The sequence below is a fragment of the Amblyomma mixtum genome, chromosome 7 (genome assembly GCF_055824585.1).
Source record: "Amblyomma mixtum isolate Tamu chromosome 7, ASM5582458v1, whole genome shotgun sequence".
Lineage (NCBI taxonomy): Eukaryota > Metazoa > Arthropoda > Arachnida > Ixodida > Ixodidae > Amblyomma > Amblyomma mixtum.
In genome coordinates, this window is record NC_143018.1 from 119,851,536 (window position 1) to 119,869,894 (window position 18,359).

At 49.7% G+C, this 18,359-nt stretch overlaps 1 protein-coding gene across 1 annotated transcript in view; it reads right to left on the minus strand.

Annotated features, from left to right (window-relative positions):
• LOC149337336 (uncharacterized) overlaps positions 1–18,317 on the minus strand; it is a 44,544-nt gene extending 26,227 nt beyond the window's left edge. The window contains exons 1-3 of the mRNA XM_089554397.1: positions 18,074–18,317; positions 16,349–16,382; positions 15,705–16,028 (exon numbers count right to left, since the gene is read on the minus strand). Of these exons, the coding sequence (XP_089410523.1) occupies positions 15,705–16,028; positions 16,349–16,382; positions 18,074–18,317 (602 nt within the window). The remainder of the gene's footprint in view (positions 1–15,704; positions 16,029–16,348; positions 16,383–18,073) is intronic.
• Between the last annotated feature and the right edge of the window lie 42 nt (positions 18,318–18,359).

An 18,359-nucleotide genomic window follows, 5' to 3' on the forward strand; every position in this document is an offset into this window, starting at 1 on the left:
AATGACCCCCGCGAACGCTACCGATCCCTTACACGCCCTTCCCAAGATTCTACAAAGGGCTCAAATGCCACTTTTAGAATTATAACAAAGGGATCGGTACGGGTCACAAAACCACCCTGTGGGTGACATGCCGCAGCTACACCACAAACAAAACCAAAAACAAAAAAAATGCACACGGGCACCAACACAACATTACGCAAAATGCACACTTAAATACACACAGTGGCATGCCTGCCTTGCGCCGTAACACAGCGTCCAAGTTGGTGCGTTGCACCCAGTTCGCCTGCATGCACGCCGTCGTCCTGCTCGCGAATGAGCACACAGACACAGACACTCGAGAATGGAGCGTTCACAGCACTCGCCCAATGCCCACGTGAGCCTCCTTAGTCGCACCGAGCGTCCCTGTGTGCGTTCGAGCCCCCACGTGTCTCAATCGACACGATTAACACCTAATAGTCGCTATGCTTATTAGGCTGGCGCCACAGCGGGGCGAGAACTCGAAAGCTGGTGCCCTCCAGGATCAAAAACGTCCCGGGTTTTGATGGGTCCAAACCCCTGACTACACGACGCACCTGAGGGCCCGGTCTCTCTGGCGCGCCGGTACGAACCGCGTGCAGCGTAAGGAGCATAGCCCTTGCCCCGTCTAACCATACCAATGCAGCCGGTCTCGCTAGGCTTGATTTGGCGACCTGCAGCACGGAACGTAATGTTCCCCGAACCGACTTTCAACATGAAAGCTGCGCACCTGCCTCCTGGCACTTCGCCTCGCTTAGAGCCATTTGCCCCGTTCCTGCTCGGGCAAACACTGACGTTGCCGTTCCCTGCTTGACAGGCATTTGCCGGTTTCGTGGCATCGTCTAACTCTGAGGCTCCCTGAGCTCCCTCGCAGTCACTTGACCCGAGCTTGCCTTGCGGCAAGTGGCCACTCATTTCCGGGTCCTCAAATAACCTGGCTGGACACACACCGGGTGCGTTCAACAACTGCGCGGCGCTCTGCCCGGTCGGCCCAGCAGGCCCACTACCGCTCTCTGCCTCGGATGAAACGCTATTGCCACCAGTAACGCTACGGGGCACTTCATGCCCTATGGCCGACACAGTGTGTGTTTGCAGCAACGCCAGACTTTCACCTGTTACTAGCTCGGTGTCAGAGATCACAATCTTAGTCCTAGAGCCTGCAGGAATTCCACCGTTGTCCTGTTTGTTATCGGACACCTTGGTCTCGATTGGCCCTAGATCATAATTGGGCTGCTCCTGTTCTTTGCTAGCCGCCCGCAGTGGCGGAGAAGCTATGATATTTCCGCGTCCTTCAGGAATCCGGTTTTCACTTCCTGAACCTTTTGCGGCCTTTCCTAGCAAAGATGCGTTCCCGCATACCGGCTGATTGCTTTCAGCGTCCTCGCTGCTCTTTCCCTGACCTGTGCATGACAAGCATAATCCTTTGTCTTCCAGCACAGGCGGCCTCACGTCTCGGGAATCGGAGCAGTTCTCCCTGGCTGATTGACTGGCTCTTCTACTCTCCTTGATCTGAGAGATCTCGAGCTCTACCTGCTGGCGTCTTGCTTCTATAACCTTCAAGACATACTTAACATCCTGAGGTTCTTCCTCTCGAAGCAGCGCCTTTCCGCCAGTTACTTTCGCGAGTTGAGCCTGAAGGTCCGCTGAGCGGGCCTTCGCTAACTCAACCTGGTACCTCACATCGAGTGAGGGCCGGCATGGAAAACTCTCCATACCGCCTTCCGTACCCATCAACTGTCCTACCGGCTCGCACACATGCACAGGGACGCTAACAATGCGACGAAGATGATGATGATGAAAACGTTTATTAAAGCCTTAGTTAAAGGGAAGGCTGATCGGGTCCCTAGTCCGGGACACCGTTGGTGAAAGCCGCTGCCCGTGCTCTGGCGACGAGGGCTCGTTGTTCCTCGAGGTCCGAGCTGGACAGGGCCGCCTCCCAGCCCTCCCGCGTTGGCTGATTTATGATCTCAATGCTGTCATTTTTCTGACACGCCCATACCATGTGGTACAAGTTTGCCTTCTGGCCATAAAATTTGCACTGTGCCGAAAAGGACTCGGGCTCAATGGCGTGAAGCGTAGCTGGGTTATTGAAAGACATAGTTTGTAGCCTGCGAAGGTGACATTCCTCTGATTTACTGAGACCCTTAGCGGGCCTCGGGAGTGTCTGCCTTTCAACGCGCAAATGTTGCAATATTTCTGAATATGTCGTTAGCGGAGAGGAGGAGCCAGAATCAGGAAGGGAGGACGTAGAAGGATGCCGGGGAAGAAAAGTTCGGGCCGAAGCGTGTGCGCGCTCGTTTCCTTCAACTCCCTGGTGACATGGTACCCATATTAATTCCTTCCGTTCAGCTGAAGTCCTACATTGACTAAGAATTTTGCAGGCTAGCGGCGTGATTCTGCCACGCATATAGTTTCTATAAGCCGCCTGGGAATCTGTAACTATGTATTTAGATTCGGAGTGCGTTGCGGCTAGGGCTATCGCTACTTCCTCCATAGCCTGTGTATCCCCGTTACGAACTGAAAGCCCGTCCACGACTTGCATTTGGTGCACCACTGAGATTGTTGATATTCCTTGTACAGGACCCGCAGCGTCCACGAAGAAGGCTCCTTCTTTTGTTGAATAGCACTCGTTCATCTTCTTGCTCCTCGCCACTCGTCTAGCATGATGATGCTCCGGGTGCATGTTTTTGGGAAGCGGAAGCGTAAGGAATTTGCTCTTCCACTCTTTAGGTATATCTTGTCTCCCAGTTGTGGCCAGTCGCACTACCTGGCTTGTAAGATGGGCGCTAATCAATTCATCTGCCGTGTTGTGTACCCCTAGTTTTAGTAGACGCTCCGTAGATGCTTTCATGGGTAGGCCGAGTGCCTTCTTATAAGCCGTTCGATTGATAACGTCCAGGACGAAGGAAACTCACAGTTTCGATGCGTCGATCCGCATTGCCAGCTCCTTGGCGTCGCAGTCCACCGCCACTTTCACCGGACGCTGCGATGCGCTGTCGCACGCCGCTGGCCTGTGCACGTTGTCGTCACTTGCTGCGACCCGCCGGTGACCGTCGAGTTCTCGACGCGCTGCTTTCGATCTCCGGACGCAGCCTCGCGTCGCTGGACTACTGCCGTGGTCCTTGCGCCCTTGCCGCCGTCTCTCCGCAGGTCCTTCCTCGAACGCTGCTGTTGCCTGACCGTCGCCTTTCTCCCTGCGTTCAATCTTCTTCCTGCGCCGTCTTCCGATGGCCGCAGGATCCTGTCGACTGCGCCAGTAAAGATCAGGTTCTTCTTCTTCTTCTTCTTTGCACCAGGGGTGCCCCGCCAGAGACGGTTGGTTTAACTCGAAGACTGAAGATTGATGTTCGCCCCAGGGGGTGCCCCGTCAGAGACGGTCTCTCAATGAGTAGATATGCAGGGATAAAGGGAATACTTATGTACAGTTTATGTACAGCTATTTACATTGCATATACAAGTTCAGGCACTCGAGACATTAAACTGCAAAAAAGACAAACAATCAAAAAGGTGGAACTGGCTAATACTAGGGGAGGCCCCTACTCGGCGTAGCCGAAGATGCGTAGCATCTCACCTTAGACCAGAACCCCGCTTCCAGCTCCGGGGCCCGGTTTTAAAGCCCTAAAGGCCCGGCCCACATTTCGTAGCTTCCAATCATGTTACAATGTTCACATGATTGGTTTATCAAGAGCCTGGCCAGCCCTCCAGCTTCTGTAGGGCAAAACGCCCATTCCACAAACACAAACGCACGGTCGTGCCAGTACGTGCAGAGAACATTCCCTCCACCACAAAATAAAAATAAAACAAACACAAATACACATTCGTGCCAGAACGTGCGCGAATCGGTTCCGCGGGGCGGGTGGACACCCGTACTTCCCGGCGCGTTCGCGAGCGGCCGCGTTCCAAGAAAGGAGACGCTTCGCTTTGAGTGCCCCTAGCCGCGTTCCAATGACCCCCGCGAACGCTACCGATCCCTTACACATGCATGTATGCATGCATGCATGCATGCATGCATGTATGTATGTATGTATGTATGTATGTATGTATGTATGTATGTATGTATGTATGTATGTATGTATGTATGTATGTATGTATGCATGCATGCATGCATGTAGTCATGCATTCATGTATGCATGTATATATGTATGTGTGTGTGTATGTATGTATGTATGTATGTATGTATGTATGTATGTATGTATGGATGGTTGGATGGATGGATGGATGGATGGATGGATGGATGGATGGATGGATGGATGGATGGATGGATGGATGGATGGATGGATGGATGGATGGATGGATGGATGGATGGATGGATGGATGCATGCATGCATGCATGCATGCATGTATGTATGTATGTATGTATGCATGCATGTATTTATGTATGTATGTATGTATGTATGTATGTATGTATGTATGTATGTATGTATGTATGTATGTATGTATGTATGTATGTATGTATGTATGTATGTATGTATGTATGGATGGATGGATGGATGGATGGTTGGATGGATGGATGGATGGATGGATGGATGGATGGATGGATGGATGGATGGATGGATGGATGGATGGATGGATGGATGGATGGATGGATGGATGGATGGATGGATGGATGGATGGATGGATGGATGGATGGGAGCGCCCCCTTTGAAACGGGGTGGTGACAATTGCCACCATGCTCAGCTTTTCTTTCTTTATTTTTCTTTTATTTTTGTTGTTTTTTATTTTTGTTTTTTTTTTACTTTCTTTTTTATTCGCGGCAGCGGCGCGCAGCTGCTGCGCGGCGCGGCGCGGATCCATTGGGACAGAAGCGACGAGCTGAGTTGGCCACCAGTACACCCTTCTAGAACACTGTAGCCACCAATTTTCTTTCCGTCTGGCGTGACGTTACAACAGAGGTCAAGCTAAAGGTCAAACGTGGATCTGCCGGGACGACGCTGAAGGCTCAAAACCTAGCGCAGTATTTCTTTCGCAATAAAATCCGAGTAGGAAATTGGTCGAGTTCGGGAATCGAACCTCAGTCTCCGGAGTGCGAGACGAGCAATCTACCACTCCACCATGCCAGCTCGATGGTTTGGAATGAACAAAGGCGCTTCTAGTGAATGCGGTGTCTTCGTTCACTCCCTATTTACTCCCCTCCCGTTACGGCGAGGTTCAGGTGTCCACCGAGATATGCGAGATAGATGAATTTCCTTTCCTCAAAAACCAATTTACCGATCAGCAAGGTGTACAACTGAACGGGCGATGGCGTTCTGTGGACTGCCTGGCAGCGTTGCAAGACGCTGTCGCGTTCCGCTCTTACAGGCGAAGCCTAACACCTTAACAACGCATCAGTGACACACGCAGCAACAGCGCGCTTAAGGCTTTCGCCTCACCGCACTTTAGGTCAACAAAGTACCGCCCGCAATTTTAAGGCGAAAGCCTTTAATGCCTCATACTTTCGTTAGCAGACGCGTCGGCAGCTGTGTCGACAGACGCGTCGGCAGAAGTGTCGACAGACGCGTCGACCGCCCTGTCGACAGACCCGTCGGCAGAAGTGTCGACAGACGCGTCGGCAGCCGTGTCGACAGACGCGTCGGCAGAAGTGTCGACAGACGCGTCGGAAGATTTGTCCGCCTTTCGGCGTCACTGCTTAAAGAGAAACTGCGTCGAAGGTGGGGATCGCACCAGGGCCTTTGGCATTTGAAGCGGAGACGCTACCACTCCGCCACGAAGGCTCAAGGTTCGAGCATGAATAAAGGCGCATCTAGTGAATGCATAGGTTTCATAAATAAAATAAAAAGAATAAAGTCAAGAAAAGGAAAAAATAAAAATAAGAAAATGAACAAAATAAAGATAAGATATGAAAATAAAAATAAAAACAATAAAAGTAGGAAAAGGAGCACGAATAACAAAACAAAATATGAAAAATAAAAAAGTAAATTAAACAATCTGTGCGCCAGGAAACGCTTTCCCCTTGCAGCACTTTAGAGAGCCAAAGTGCCCCCTGAATTTTCACGGGTGTCCACCGAGATATGCGAGGCACTTACTGCGTAATTTCCTTTTCTCAAATACAATTTTCAGTTTCATTACGGCCTCTCTTTCTCCTTCTTCTTTCACTCCCACCTCCTCCCTTCGTGTACAGTGCGGTTCGGGTGTCCGCCGAGATGACAGAGAATTACTGCGCCATTTCCTTTCCTCAAAAAGCGTTGCGTTCAAACGGCAAGACATCGCCCCGAATTTGTGCTGTCATTCCTCCCTTCCTGTACGGTGCGGTTCGGGTGTACATCGAGATGACAGAGAATTACTGCGCCATTTCCTTTCCTCAAAAAGCGTTGCGTTCAAACGGCAAGACATCGCGCCGAATTTGTGCTGTCATTCCTCCCTTCCTGTACGGTGCGGTTCGGGTGTACATCGAGATGACAGAGAATTACTACGTAATTTCCTTTCCTCAAAAAGCGTCGCGTTCAAAGGGCAAGGCATCGCGCCGAACGTGTGGTGTCATTCCTCCCTTCCTGTACGGTGCGGTTCGGGTGTACATCGAGATGACAGAGAATTACTACGTAATTTCCTTTCCTCAAAAAGCGTCACGTTCAAAGGGCAAGGCACGGCCGCTCGAGCGGCCGTGGGCAAGGCATCGCGCCGAACTGGTGGTGGCGTTCTGTGGACTGCCTGGCAGCGCTACAACACGCTGTCGCGTTCCACTCCTAAAGGCGAAGTTAAGCGTCATTAATTAGCAGTTAATTAGTGTATAGTAATTAATCAGTAATTAGTCACTAGTTAGATTTTTTCAGTACTTCATCAATTATGTGTGACGTCATCCAGTGGTAACGTCACCAGTATCACATAGGCAAAGTGGTGCCGAAAACGCTTTCGCCTATACGCACTTTAGACAGCCAAAGTGCCCCTGAATTTTTTCTGTCGCCCCTACTGCGCTTCCCTTCTCTTGTAATCCACTACGTTACACTTAAGGACCAGGATCACCGGTTATCTTCCCTCCGCATTAGACGCCCTGCCCAAGCCCATTTCTTCCTCTTGATTTCGACTAGGATCCAATCAACTCGCGTTTGGTGGTGGTGGTGAAAAACATTTATAATGCAATAAATATTTACAGAGAGGTGATTGGGGTAGGCCCTATTGGCCCTTTCCCCTAACAATACTAGGTGGAGCCCCTATTCCGGGGCCCCATTGGCAAGCAACGCCGCCCGCGTCCGGTGAACCAAGGCCTTTTGGGTCTTTAGGTCCTGACAGCCGAGCAGGGCCGCCTCCCAGTCCTCTCTGGTGGGGTTGGGGTTGGGGGGGATAGATGGGTTTGACTGACACGCCCAAACCATGTGGAAGGTGTCAGCCACCTCCCCACAGAACTGGCACGCGCCATCAAAGGATGTATTGAAATGTTTAAGCACCGCCGGGCGCAGTACAGTGTTAGTAAGAATTTTGATGAGGAGGCGCTCGTCAGCGCGATCCAGACCCTTACAAGGGCCTCACCCAACTCTGCCCGCTTCCGATCTCAACGTTACACCTATCATCTTAGACCGCGGCCCTTTGGCGCCGGTTTCTGCGTCTCGCGGCGCGCCGTCGCCGTTGTCCGTTGTAACCAGCAGTAGACACCTTAGTAGCGCTTTAAGCTGCAAAACCAATGGAGTGGGAGGTTAGAAAACAAAGGGAAAAATAGGTAATTTTGTTTTTGAGGAAAGGAAATGGCGCACTTTAGACTCACGCATCTCGGTGGACACGTGAACCAGTGGAAAGGCGCATAACCGCCCCCTTGGAACAGTGGACACTTCAAACGAGCATTAAGGTACGTGGCGGAAGTGACAGATGTGCGCTGCATGCGTTTGCACTCGCAACGTTGTGCCAGAAACGCGGCGTTGAAGCCATAGGCCATCGGCGTTCATTGTGTTATTAGCATTGGCGTTTACAACGCATTACACTCCACCCCACCGCGGTGGTTCAGTGGTTAAGGCGCTCGGCTGCTGACCCGAAAGACGCAGGTTCCACCCCGGCCGCGGCGGTTGAATTTCGACGGAGGCGAAATTCTAGAGGCCCGTGTACTGCGCTATGTCAGTGCACGTTAAAGAGCCCCAGAAGCCGCCATTGCACTTGCTATCACTCGCACGGAAGCCCGGTATATTTTAAGTGACTCTAAAACTGCGTTTTTAAATTTTGCTCGAGGCCGAGTTCATGTCCCTGCTTTTGGCATACTGGACTCGCCCGATGCACCCCCGCCCCGCCATGTGGAGCTGATATGGGTGTCTGCGCACTCCGGGAATCCCGGAAACGAGGCTGCCAACCTTTTAGCCCGAGGTTCTTTAAACCGGGCTCAGGTGGCCTCGGATCGGGGATTCACGAAGGAGCGCATGCACACATTCAGTGAGCTGACCCAGGCATACAGAGCCTCACGCCAGCTCTACCCCCCGCCCCACCCCTCCCTAGATAACAAACACGCAACACTCTGGCGCAGACTACAGACACACACTCTCCCCTCACCCCTTACCCCGTGTACTGTGCGATGTCGGTGCACGTGAAAGAATCGGTGGTCTAAATTTCCGGAGCCCTCCACTCCGGCGTCTCTCACAGCCTGAGTACCTTTGGGACTTCAACCCCATAAACCAACCAACCAACCACAATCTATCGAAAAAGCTGAAACAACCGATGTGCTGCGCTCAAATTTCGCATTTGGATATGTTCATCTCATCGTACCTCGGCGCGTTGTCCTTCAGCTGAGCCCTCTTTGTTAGCCTCCATGTTTCTGCCCCGTAGTTGAGTACCGGTAAGATACAGCTGTTATAAACTTTTCTCTTGAGGGATATTGGTAAACTGCCACTCGTGATATCAGCGAACCTGCCATATGCGCCCCACCCCATTCTTATTATTCTAGTTATTAAGTAGAAAGCCTTTAATGGCTCTTACTGTCGTGACCAAGACGTGTTAGCAAATCTGTCCGCGTTTCAGATTGGTCGAAATGGTCGTGACGTCACTGCGCGCGAATTGCGACGGGTGTCCACCGAAATATGTGAGACAATTATTGCGCAATTTCCTTTCCTCGAATACAATTTTCGACTGGTGTCCACAGCGATATGTGAGACAGTTATTGCGCAATTTCCTTTCCTCGATTACAATTTTCGACTGGTGTCCACAGCCATATGTGAGACAGTTACTGCGCAATTTCCTTTACTCAAATACAATTTTAATTTTCTTCATTACGGCCCTTCTTTCTCTTTCTTCTTTCACTCCACTTCCTCCCTTCCTTTACGGTGCGGTTCGGGTGTTCACCGAGATGACAGAATTACAGCGCCATTTCCTTTCCTCAAAAAACGTTGCGTTCAAAGGGCAACGCATCGCGCCGAACGGGTGGTGGCGTTCCGTGGACTGCCTGGCAGCGCTACAACACGCTGTCGCGTTCCAATCCTAAAGGCGAAGCTTAAACATCATTAATTGGCAGTTAATTAATGCACCACCAGAATGTGAAGTGAACAATCGCGTAGCAGAATGCAGCATTCAGGCTTTCGCCTTTCAGCACATTAGCCGCTATAGTTCCTCGTAACTTTTTTCCCTCTCATGGTTTGGATTAGCGGCCACTACTTGCCGTAAACAGACGTATATTCCCTTACCACTTCCAGCAACTCGCTATGGAAGAAGAAGCTAATGTCAAGTAGTTTCGTCCTGCTTGAACGAGACGGCGGTCCCGTGGCGGTCCACGATGCTCACTGCCCAAAAGCACGAGCTTGTCTCTTTGCTGCTCTGAGTGGCGAAATGTTTCCTTCGTAGCTTGCTCCGCGGAAGGGGAAAAAGAGGCGTGCACAAGCTCCCGATAGCAGCGCTAAGATGCTGCTCACAATCATAGTACAGTTCCTGCAGTAAACGCAACCGCGGAGTAAAACAACCGCCGGCTGCATTACTTCGCACAAAATAACAATATTTTTTTCTCTTCTGAGTAATCATTGTCTCCGATCACGAAGTATTTGCGCTTCAGTGAACACTCAACCCGATATGTCACCGAATATCAAGCTCTTTCAACACGGCGACCTTCCTGCGACGCAGTCGGCTTGGAAGGTAAATGGCAGTGGCCGCTCAGTGTTGCCAGTCAAATTCCGACCTTTGCGGTACTATGAAATTTTTTCCAGTGACTCTACCTCGCACAGGGCACTTCGCACAAAAAAAGGCATTCGTACATTGTTGTCATGGAACCTTGTGTAATAAAGACGTTCCACCCTGCAATTTGTGCCGCTTCCTTTTCTCATTTCGGTATCATGTACAAAATGCGTTTTTACGCTTCTTTACGGCGCAATAGGTGAGGCCCGACGTGACGCTTGCATTTGCTCCTGCCGCGGCACACTGTGTTACAGCTAGTCCGTGTCGAATCTAAATGAGAAGAGAGCCTATGCCAGTGTTTGTACCGTCTTTAACACTTTAACGCATTGTCAAAGCAGTGATAGCAACCCACACACGATCAACCGACTGAACCAGCAAGCACTACCCATAGGGGCTTCTTGCGCCCGCCCGCACGCCAGCGGGCGGCAGCGCCATCTGCCTTGAGCATAGCAAGTTATTTCAGCTGCGCCGGCCCGGTCGCGACACTAGGAAAACCTTCTAGCCTCTGTAGTTGCGGCTTTTGCGCCCTTGGCGTGAAAACATGGCGACGTCCTTTCAAGCGAGAGCCGCCCGCTTCAGCCAATAGACCGATTTCACAAAGCCTACTGCGCATGCGCGCGTTTACCGGAAGTAGCCAGCCGCCATCTTGGCTGTAGTCCTTCGTGGCGTCGTCTGCACGACAGCCTACATTACTTTGCGCCTTGACTGGCATTATACCCGGCCGCAGTAGCTTTCCGCCGTTTCGTTTATTGTGTTGAGCTCTATAAAGGAAACAGATGCTCCACGGCGGAGTTTCGAGGGGTGCAATGCTAATCGCGGTAGGAGCAGCGCAGAGAGGGTGGTCAGTTGCCGCATGAAGTGGAGTGGCCGCGGTGGCGACGCTGCGTTTGTTCCTCGAACCTTGCTTTGGAAAATGCTGCAGGTGGCGATAAAAACGCGCTTGACCGCCGCTTTCGTTAATTTTGTCAGCAGAACATTTGAACGCATAGCGATGCATGCGATTTAATTAACGTCTTCAGACAGTATTTACATTTCTTGCCACCTCATTTTGCTGTTTCAGTATTCGCTGTATTCATCTAGGCATTCGCTATAGACGTGTCACACAGCGTTTGTTGCCTTTATTTTTTCATCATAGCCCTTGATCAAGACCGGCCATGCGATTGTTTTTTTCTTATTCACGTAAACACATACATGTATTCACGACGTGCTCGGCGGGTCACCAGCAAGAAAGGTGAGCGATTCGAGCGAGCTATACCGTTTTTCTAAATGGAGATGTGACAAATGCTTGTGTTCAGTACAAAATGAGAAAAGGAGAAGCCAATCGCGGAGCTTTTGAGTACGTCTAATTAGGGTTTAGGGGATTTTAATTTTGTGACGAATAGTTTTATTTTGATTATTGATACACTAATTACTTTTTTATTTCGGTTAATATAATCTTCTGCCAGGGCGTCTCCCGTACGACTCACTTTCGCTATTTTCGTAGTACGAGTCTGAACAGGTTGACTGATTGGTAAATACTAGATGGCCTTTTTTATCCAAAACAACGGACAAAATGTGGGTGATATCCCGGCATAAATGGCACGTGGCTGTTACTAGAATACCATGTATACTCAACGACCAGTGAGCAACAAAACGATGGAAATTATTCCACATTTCGACAGTTTTATAGCCTCGCTTTCTCATTCCGTGAAATAGAGAAAGCATTATCGCTAGTATGGGAGCTCGAGACATCAGGAGTGAATACGTGCATCAAGCTAACATTGTGGATTCCTGAATGTAACAATAAATCTTAGCACACTTGTTCCCTTACAACCTTGCACCGGGCAGAAATCGCTGCAAAGAAGGCTTGACGACGCAGCACGAAGGCAAATCCGATTGCCTTCTTTTTAACAATTTAGGGGACTGCCTCAAAGCTGAGAGCCGCGTAAAAGGCATTTAATACAGTTCAGAACTTGAAAATTTGCCATTGTCCACTGATCAACAGGGACAGTACGGCTAAATGTACTGAACAGCACTTCTTCAGCTGCATCTTGTGAACAGCTTCTGCGCAGTGTCGTTTGGACATTTCTCTTCTAGAAAACGGAAAATCCGGGACGCTCTGCTTCGCACAGTTGTCGGAGCTCACGACACTCCTCAGGTGAACGCACTTGTCCCGCAAATACAGCATTCACGCAGAGAAACACCGTGTGGCGACGCAAGCAGGGCTGCTTCTCGCGCGTGCGCCACGCACCGCGCTGACGCGGCCGCCGGCCGGAGTACCACAACTCCCAGAGTGCATCGCGGCGGCGGTGGCGTAGCGCAACTGCTTGTGAAATCGGTCTATTCAGCAGTCCTTGCGATTCCGGTCGGCATGTTTACCGGCAACTACTGGTGTTGTTACTTTTCGCTATGACTTACCTTGCTTCGACGATAAAGTTTAAGCTGAAATTCAGCCTAGTTTTTTAGATACGCTCTCGATTCTGGAGCGCGCAAGCCTAATGGAACCGCCAGCTACACTGCTACCGTCTGCAACTGCCCGAAACGCAGCCGAAACCTAGCACAACCGTCCGGAACGAAAGAAAAATAGAGTTGGAGCTTTTTCGCGGTGTTTTATAGACTTAAATGAAGGAAAGCGAGTTTATATTAAATTTGCAAATGTTTTTTTGAACATTAGACGTCATGTGATGGCAAATATTCTTGCTATAAAAGATACGAAACTACTGCTGCTAGTGAATCAGCAGTGGTAAATTGTCGCTTCTCGGAGTGAATGAATGCACCGCAGACGAAAGTGCCGGCGGCTTTTTCCATTTCTTCGAGCATCTGTAAGCACTCTTTTAGGCCCCGCCCATATGCGACATAGGCGACACCGGCAGAATACCACCCCCGTTCTGCGAAAGGCATTATTTCTACACTGTACAAATACTCACTCAAAGGTGTCGCATATTTCGCATGCTGTAGAAGTAGTAGTATAAAATTTTATTCCGCAAAATGAGACGGGGTTTAGGGGTTTGGGTCTTGAACATGAGCAGCAGGTGGTGTTCCTAGGTACAGGATCTCATTGGTTCTTGCTGCATCCTCGGCCCGCTCAACCAGCGCAAGCTGATCTTGCGGATCGGAGCTGGACAGAAGCTCCTCCCACTGCTCGACTGACGGGTTTGTAATTGTGGGCTCTATCGGGCTCGCCCGACAGCCCCATGTGGAGTGGTAGAGGGTGGCTATCTCTCCGCACCACACGCATTCTGGAGTGTATTGCGTAGGCCAAATCTTACTGAATATGTAGCGACATGGGTACGAAATTGTTCGCCTGACGACGAACGTTTCCCTAATCTTCTGTGGTATGTCAGTCGAATTCTTGATCTCTCTTATTGCGTCTCGGTGGCCAAGTCTCGTTAGTAGGTGCCTTCCTACCTTGGATTGTGCTAGCCTGACTTTCTGAACGACTGTGGCCGCTTCGCTGTGTTCGTTACATGTTGCACAAAATTTAGGAACAGAGTACAATAAGAAAAATCTCTAGCATAAACAAATTCTTATACATATATGCCGTACAGTACACCTAGCGCATAAAGTTGCTCTTCATTTTATACTTCGAAAGCTGTGACGCAACAAGATTTTTTTTTTCAGTTTCATCGTTTGCAAGCATACAAAATTTTGTGTAGTGGGGAGAAATTTCTCGATTATCTAATCACGCTATCCTCAAGCCCTCAATCGGTGAAAGCAATCTAGCCCGAACAATTGGAGCTAGAGGCAAAGTCCCTTGCTGTACGCAGATTAAGACGAATATGTTTCAAAGTCTCCCCGTAGGGTATCCAAGTAGCACAGCCTGTTTGTAACGCTTTCGTCTGGAGAGGCAATTGTGTCGCCCATTCAGCGCAGTCCACGTAAACATGCAACGAGTAAATCAGCTTACGACAGCGTCCTTTGTTAAATAAAGAAATTTGACATATCGGAACGGATTTAAGGGGAGATGAGGGTCTTAAAAACTTTTTCTATACTTGTTAACATATCTTTCTGAAGCCGAGCACCTACGTACTATCAGCGTCAAATGAAATGCGAACAAAACACCTGAAACGCGAGCACAAAAAATCAAGGATATTAGAGGCTTAAGGTGAAATACAGGCGTGGCCTATTAACATTTCATAAGAGCGGTCTTTTCGGCTTCGATAGGAAAATCAACTGCTCATGTATTTTGCCTCCCTATTATAATATCTGCGAGTTTTGCTGTTCGCGTTTCATTTGGCTTGTTCGCGTTTCAATTGACGCTGATAGTACATCATTGAATGCTGATTTCGAATACGCATTTAGATCTCATATATCTCAGCTGGAAAGAAATATATGGCAAAATAAAATATCCTAATTAGGTCATTTCTTGCGGGCCTTTTTAGTAATTTATCAGTTAAAGAAAGATTTTTTAAGAATAAGCAGACATTTACAAAGGCCCAAAGCTCATCTTGAAGCTAACAAAATGTCTAGAAAGTCATTTTGTTGACCATAAATAAATAATAAAGTTGGAAACAATAAATGATGTGGCAGTAATTAGCCCACACTTGGCCTAATTGCTAATATATCATGTTTAAAGGAAAAAAAGAAAGCTTTAAGTTGTGTGGTGGACCTTTGGAAATGCCTGCATATTGTTAAAAAAGCTTTCTTTAGCTGATTTCTATAAAGGCCCGTAATAAATGGCCTAATTGGGATGTTATTTTCCGATAAATTTTCTTCCAAGTGAGATATTTGAAATCTAAATGCATATCAGCCTTTTCCGGTGCACCTCATACAAAGTTTCAACAGGTTATGATGACAAACAAAAAACAAGTTTTTAAGACCCTCATTCCTCCTTAAAGTACCCGTTATCAAAGAGAACTACCGTGGCTGAGTGGTTAACTCTTTTTTCTAGGACGCATCGAAGTGCCTACGAAATCGTAAATTCACGCGTTACAACGAGTTTAAGATACACTTCCTAAGGCTTCAGTAAAGGTTGCCCGCCCGCAAGGCCCTTCCTAGATCGCCCAAATTCATTTCGTTAGTGATAATCTCCAGAAATCTCAAATGGCACAAGATTGGGGCAAATGTTTCTTACTGTGGTGTATTTTCTGCATAAAATGCGCCGCTGTGTGACAATTCACAAAATATTTATGTAACGCCGCTCAGAGAAACAGTCATGAGTTAATATGTTGGTCAAATGTTTAGGGAAATCCCGCAAGGTGGAGTAGATTTGTAATAAGGAACTAATTACTCATTGGCATCCACCCGAGCGCAGCCATACGGCTACTAAGGAAAGCTATACAGTTTTCTCAGAAACTTCGCAGTTAAGGGAAAATTCGTCCTGGTTCGGGGTTCGAACCCCGGACCACCGCTTCACCGGAGCAGTCGCTCTACCAATTGAGCTAACCGGGACGGCAAGCTTCTGGTAGGGCGAGAGCGAATTGATCAATAACTCGAAGTGGGAGCAGTGTTGGTCAAACGTTTAGGGGAATCCCCCAAGGGGGTGTAGATTTGTAGTAAGGTATGGAATTAATATGGAGTTAATATGGAATTCAAAAAATGGAATGCTGTCATTCTGTCTAAACACATCGTAATACATCACAGTGCGTTGCTAGTAATTGCAACGTAAAACGACGGGGACGGCCCGAAACCCCACCACTCACATGAGCTGTCCAGCCGCGTAGACTCTGTACGGCATGGCCGCGAGGGTGTCCTGGTGGAACCATCGGCTGGGACACGCGTAGCTGTAGAAGTCCACGCAGGGGTCCACCGTCTCGTCCAGCTTCCCTCCGAGGTACTCACCCTGCCAGCGGCACACCGTCGAGCGGCAGCCCTCGACCTGGCGGATGAACTCGGGCTCACCGCTGTCCTCGACCGCCGCCCCCAGCTGGAGTTCTTCGGCCGACGGCGCAGGACGCAGGGCTCCCTTTTGTGCCGAGCTACGTCCAGCTCTGGAGCGCCGAAGTGCTTTGGCCTGGTTCGCCTGCCTGTTTACAGAGAAGCAACAGTAAAAGCCTTCCTCAGAACTATAGAATATTTCTAGGTTGAACCAGAAGCGCAAATGAGGATGTTTTGTGAAGGAGCGGAAGGCACAATCACGCCTTCACTATCGATGGACACCGAAACCGCGCCGTGAGAGAAGGGATAAAAAGAGAATGAAAAGAAAAGGAAAAGAGGTGACGTAGAGAAAGGTGCCGAATTGTTTACAGCAGCATCGCACAGAGCAGAGCCGGCTGCGAATTTTACCCGCATCAAAATGCGGCCGAACAGCGTTGCGGTCGTGGAATTCACTTATGAATGAGCGGACCCAGGAGTATCTGTCCTCGCTTCGGCGAGCGTGGCTTCGGCCGTAAATTGGTAAATTGGTTTTTGAGGAAAGGAAATGGCGCAGTAACTGTCTCACATATCTCGGCGGACACCTGAACCGCGCCGTAAGGAAAGGGAGGAAGGTGGGAGTGAAAGAAGAAAGAGAGAAAGAGGTGCCGTAGTGGAGGTCTCCGGAATAATTTCGACCACCTGGGGATCTTTAACGTGCACTGACATCGCACAGCACACGGGCGCCTCTTGCGTTACGCCTCCATCGAAACGCGGCCGCCGCGGTCGGGTTCGAACCCGGGTACTCCGGCTCGGTAGACGGCCGCTTATCTGTTTTTTGAGCAGCGTCCACTCCGGCGGACGCAGTTGTAGCTGCGACGCGCGTCTTTTCTTTCCTTTTTCTCTTTCCTCTGATCTCTTAACTCCCCTCTATGTGCACGTGGCAGCGGTGGTGGCGTGGCTCGAGCCAGTAGGCAGGCCCGTGCAATTTTCTCTTCATCCTTCTCTCAGTCACAACAACACAACAGCAGTTGAAGTTTATTTGCACAGTCGGTAGGAGGGTTGTTCGGTGTCAGCGCTGGCTTTTAGAATGCAAACACCATGTCGCGTAGTACATCGGTGCACTTTGTGCATCGATGTACGCGAATGTCGACATGCTAGTGTGGACGCCATAAGCGGACTTTTAAAACCATATCCTTACGCGGCGCCGTCCTTGCAACGTAATTTTACTCACATTAGCCACATTTACAAGTAGCGCTGAACTTTCTCTCCTTGCAGTAAGGTATTTGCCTAGGCTAGTCGGTACTATCGCGCTCAATATGAGTTGCAACGCGCGGTCATTGACCGGGGCTCGTTCAGTGGTGTGCCTCCTCCAAACAGTCGCTCGGAATTCTGGGAGAAACTTTTTCATGAGCGGGGGTGCTGTTGTTTCATGGAACAGCAGTTTCTCCCAGAATTCCGAGCGACTGTTTGGAGAAGGCACACCACGGAACGAGCCCCGGTCGATGACCACGCGTTGCAACTCATATTGAGCGCGATAGTACATGGTTCAGACTGAAGGCACAGCGCACAAAGGACGGGACAAGGCACAGGCAAACACAGCGCTGACTTGCGCTGACTTGGTGCTATACTGGTCAAACAGGGCGTTGCCTCAATGATCGCCTGAGCGAGCATAAACGCTCCCTAAAACTATCCCCCAAAAGCAATTCGGCTCTACATTGGCTTTCTTGTAAATGCTCTCCTTTCTTCAGCCGTACCGCAATACTGTATAAAAATAAGGACCAACGTACGCGGGAAATAGTTGAAGCTCTTTTAATTCACCGGGGACTTGACAATTGCGTCAGCAAAACTTCCGTCGCGCTAACACAAAAAGAAATTGTCTATCTTAACAGTTGAGTACGCTAAGTGTAGGGTGCGATTGTGTGCTTTTGTTTGTTTTGTCCTTTTGTTTTACAATCACCACTAATGCTGTTGTATCTGTTGATTGTGCTCCTTTTCGCCTATTTATTGCGTGCGACCAATAAAGCCTTTTAGTCACAAGCCTTTTAGTTTCTCTTCTTTCCTGCGACCAGATACCTCACACACTAGCAAGCGCAAGCAGCATGTGCCGCTGTTCCAGCGACACATGTATATCCACTCAGCAGATCTCACATCATCGGCTGCCTCTTCATGTCGCCTCCCAACTGTCCTTCCACCGAAGGGAGTGCCGCAGGGTTGCCTGAAGCGACTGCCGACCTTCCGCTGTCTTGTGCGCTTCCCGACCACCGCGAGGGGGCGCGGGAGCTGCGGCTGCCGGAAGTGGCCATCATAGAAGAGATGACCAGAATGCCAGCGAGCGCGGCAACCGTCCAGAGGTAGGAGCGGGATCCGATGGCGGCCGACACGTGATCCGAGAAGGTGGCCGGCTTCTGAGTCGCCTGCTCTGCCGAGTCACGTGTTTCCTGCGGGGCTGCGTACGACATCCTGCAGCGTGGCCCCCGAATTATCGGGCAGAATAAGCACTG